This window comes from Hemicordylus capensis, chromosome 5, assembly GCF_027244095.1.
Source record: "Hemicordylus capensis ecotype Gifberg chromosome 5, rHemCap1.1.pri, whole genome shotgun sequence".
Lineage (NCBI taxonomy): Eukaryota > Metazoa > Chordata > Lepidosauria > Squamata > Cordylidae > Hemicordylus > Hemicordylus capensis.
In genome coordinates, this window is record NC_069661.1 from 80,352,508 (window position 1) to 80,357,164 (window position 4,657).

The window sequence follows — 4,657 nt, forward strand, 5'->3', positions numbered from 1 at the left end:
AGTTGTTGACAAGTTACAAAGCCAGTACTAGAGGTCTTCCACTAGTGCAACATCACAAACCAGTATAACCAGCACAAGTTTCTTAAGTGTCTGAACTTTTCTCATTGTGCTAGTACAATACTGGTCTGGATGTAATCTTTTGTGCTTTATTGTGGCTCTCCACTCTGGTTTAGCTCTTCAGCCTTATCAGTAACTTTCCTTTCTCAATTAGGCTGATGCCTGCAATTAGACCATTGTGAAGAAAGAGAAAGCGCTGTTAGCCATTATAATTATGACAGGATATTGATTACATAGCTCATTTTAGAACAATTAAATACTATTAATTTTGTTTGAATGTAGAGCTTATTATGTTTTAGGCTGAAGGGAAAAGCTAAAATAATATCTAGCGCATCATATTCAAACATTAATGTACATTATATAATCACTATAAATCTTCCAAGAAGGTTGCTTCTCCCTCTTCCAGACAGTTAGCAGATGTTAGTTTCTTATTCAGTAATACATTTAATGGGGTGGGGTGGGGGGAGAATAATTTAACACTGTAGCTGTAGTTTCCCTTCCCTTTTTTATTCATAAATATATTAAGACAGAAAAGGTCTATTTGTATTCTTTTCCAAAAAAAAGAGCAAGGAAAGGCACTTACTGTTGCTACTTCAGTTCTTTTCTTGGACAACTATAAATAAAATGATTTATTCTTTTGTGTGTCCATATTACTTGCATTGTACAGGGTCCAGTGTTTTTCCTTGAAGATGGAAAGTCAGCTATTTCGCTGAATGATGCATTAATGTGGGCAAAAGTGAATCCATTTTCTCCTCTTGGAACAGGAATACGGCTCAACCCATTCTGACAAAAGACTTCCTCTCTATCTCTCCAGTTTTCGAAATATGAACAACCTCCTGTTACCCACATTACTTTGTATTAGCTGAAGGATTTGAGATTGAATCCTCACTGAAGGAATGTTTTATGGACTTGGTAAACTGTATATTTAATTTTTATATTAACACATTTGATAATCCCAAAGAAAAAGTCATGAATATCATTGGCAGCCCTGGGCTTTAAAAAAGGATTAAAATGCTGTTTCTGTGAACAAACTTGTGATGCACGTAAAGAAATATCTTCACCTTATTAAGGCTGCAAGGATAGCACAAACTCGCCTATCTTGACACACATTCATGCATAAGTAATTTATGCCTCTTTGAACAGTTGCTATAGCTGCTTTTAGAACTTCTAGCCTATAATGGAGAGTACATCCTTCGTTTCTAGATAACATTTGTGTATTTGTCCCTTCTTGGTGGAACTAAGGGCACAATCTACTGAATGCTATTTTGCTGCAAGATCCTTTGAAAAGAATGGAGCTTATGCAGCTGCTGTTCATGATGGATTGTGTTCAATAAATCATTCATGTAAATTAAATGGTTGTATAGTAAATACAGATTATTATTTAGCAAGTATTTTGGAATACATAGTTTTGCACCTCAATTATCAAGAAAGTTTTCTTATATTTTGAATATCTAAATTTGCATTTAGTAACACTTCTCTTTACTTTGAGTAAGTGCATTTCTAAAATTTAATTTTCAACAAATACCTTGTAAATAAACTATTTAATGGAATGTTCTAAATATTTAATTCCTTTAACTTTATTTATTGTAAAGATGTGATATTAAAATCCCCAAAACCTAAATAAATTGGTATTTTGCATAAAGATACCTATAGTTGTGCTCTAGTTAAAAGAAAACATTTACGATTGAAAGAGAGATCAAAAAGCAATGCATCATACCATATGTAAAACAAGTATCCATCTTGGTTATCATCAACCTTATGGAATATATTTTTGGGGCAACTGCTGGACTGCAAACACATTGTCTTTTCCCATTTCAGGAGATCCATGTTGTTCACGATTTTATGGATTGTGGTTTCATGTATCTGTGGATATGTCTTAGAGAACCAATTTCTTTATCTGTGGCATGAAATATAGGCATTTTTCTTCTATCTGTGGTTCTGAGTGGCCGGAAATGATTTCTGATATTATGGGCCACCATTTTGAAGCACAGAGGCATTTTGTGGCTGTTTTGTCTTTAAAAAGATTTAGAGGATTTGGGGGGCATTCTTGGAGAACTGGAGAACAAGGTACTATGCTTTTCCTTATTTCTGCCCCTCTCTGTCTTTTAAGTGGTTTTTCCAGAGGAAGGAATCTAACCCCATAATTCCTATTGACTCACTGTTTCGTTATTTGTGGTTTTCATATTCATGCTAATTGGCAGGAATGGAACCTCACAGATAACAAGGGCCCCTGTATCGCATTGCATTATTCTGGAGAGGCATACGCCCTATGTTTGAATCTGCTGTAGTTCTTCCACAAAGTATTTTCCATGAGGCTGTTGTCCAAGATGGATTGTTTCTTCACAGTTCTTTCTATCTTTGCTTTTCATTTAAGAGTTTAAAATATTGCTCAAACGTTTCACTACTGATTTTCATTATAAACAGAATTATAGTTTGTTTTTCTTTGTTTTTCAAGATATCACACAAGACCTTTAACAATCACAACTAAGTCTCCATTACCTTTGTCAGATGGATAAACAATGGTACCCAGGTCACATATTCATTTTGCTCGTGGTGAATTGCTTAGTTTTTCAGCCCATACTAACTTTTGATGTTGTCTTGTTCTGCCAAGGACTCAAATAGCTGTTGGGGGAGGGGGAGGGGTTTACAATCACTAAACTCACCTTTTGAAGGTTTGCAGTGAGTCCAGCTGCACTCAGACTGGTAGAGCTCTTATACAATTGTATAGCTACAGAAAGGACTAATTTTGACCATAAAAGTGTGTGCATGATGTAGTCATACTCTCAGAATTGCCACTGGGCTTTTTTCCCCTTTCTCCTACTGCTACTACAGGCATGCACACAACCAGCACTTGAAGCTGTTAGGGAGCTGGGAGGCCCATAACAATCTGCTGTATTCATGCTGTGAATGGATCATACAAATGTTTTTTAAGGGGGAAGTGCTCTTGGGCATCTGCATTCAATGGAGATTAAACTTGAAAGGAAGACTCTGGGAGGTGTTCGAGAAAGTCACCTGAAATGGGATTACAGCTGAGGCACTATGTGTTCCCAGTGTGACAAACTTCAACATGGTGGCCCTCTGTGCTTGTCTCAAAGGAGCCGAGACTACAACCCCACCCACCGCAGCCACATGAGAGCGGCAGGTAGTGGCATGTCTTGCAGAACAATTGCCTGCTGCGTTGGTGAATTAGTTACAGTATCAAATTACTACCACCTTGTGTGGATTCTGTTGCAGGATCAGAATGGGAGTAGGAGTAGCAGGTAATGTCCTGGGTATGAAGCTTTCCCAAATAGCAATATGTATCTAATGGTATGAACTGGGATATAAATAAAAGCTACGATGAGATACTGTTTAGTGCACACTCATGCATTTTGTAAGAAAAGTGTAATAACTCTGGAACTTTATGGTGATAGTGCCTTAAGGATCAGAGAAGAGTTGTAGTATAAAATTTGTGCAGGACACATCTTATTTTAGGAAAGTGTCGTATTGTGATGTGAACTCTTACAGTTCACTTTGAAGAAATCTGTGATGATTGATATTAAATACATTGTAGGTGACTTTTGAGATTGCAGTTGCAGATCACCATCGATTGCACAGTTTCATGTAGTTAAGTCCTACTTTTGCAGTAAGAGGAGACAACTTGTGCCCCCCTCCCACACTTCTGCACTCAGCTGCTCAAAAAGCTGCCTTCACAAGGAGATGGAAGGCTCTTTGCAAATGCACAGCCCCTTCTCCCCTGACTAGTTGTGTATTATCCACAAGATCCCCCATAAGAACTCTACACAAAATGTGTGATGAAAAGCAAGCAACCACATAATCCAGTAGATCTATAACTGAAAATATATACAATTTAAGATTAACCCCCTCCACACATACACACACACACACACACACAATTGGAAATTACAATTACAAATTACCTGACAGGAATTTGGTTCGAGTGAATATTCCATAAGCAGAGGTGGCTATAAAGATTTGGACTTTGGAACATATGGATTAGTGTTACTTTGTGAAGATCAATTTCCTCTTGAAAAAGACCTACATCGAAAATGAGCAGTGTTCTCTAATTTTTTTCATCTGTGTGCAGAATGAGTTTTGTTCTGAGCAGCAGTTATCAAGAGAGAGTGTGCGCATGTGCATTCAAAGTGGGGCCTTCCTGATTCAAGCTGAGCAGGATCTAAAAATAATTGAGCGGACATCAAAAACCATGTGAGTGCATGCACACGTACACACCTTAGAGGGAACACTGAAACTGAGATCACTGTTGTGAATGTGTGGACTCATTCAGTTACATATCACATCAATCTTGACACTACAGACTTCATTATTCCTCTTATGCTATATATCTGTTGAATTGATATTTCTAATTGGTTGTTTTGTCTTAGACTGTATATTCAATTATAGATCTGGATTAAGTTGTTACTTGCATTTCATCACGTGCTTAGTGTATAGTTTGAGAGCTCTTATTGTTTCTTGTTGGATTTCACAGATCTCAGTACGCTTGCTTTATCTTCTTGTGTATTAATAGTGTATTATGTCAACCCTTGTTCTGAAACTGTAGAAAGTTTTCTGAAATTTACAAGAATCCAGACATAGCAAG

At 37.1% G+C, this 4,657-nt stretch overlaps 1 protein-coding gene across 8 annotated transcripts in view; it reads left to right on the forward strand.

The window, feature by feature from the left end:
• Positions 1–2,138, forward strand: part of WDR17 (WD repeat domain 17) — a 115,362-nt gene extending 113,224 nt beyond the window's left edge. For all 8 annotated transcript variants that reach the window (XM_053251750.1, XM_053251752.1, XM_053251751.1 and 5 more), the window contains one exon: positions 725–2,138. In XM_053251750.1, the coding sequence (XP_053107725.1) occupies positions 725–844 (120 nt within the window). In that variant the 3' untranslated portion in view covers positions 845–2,138. The remainder of the gene's footprint in view (positions 1–724) is intronic.
• Positions 2,139–4,657: the final 2,519 nt, after the last annotated feature.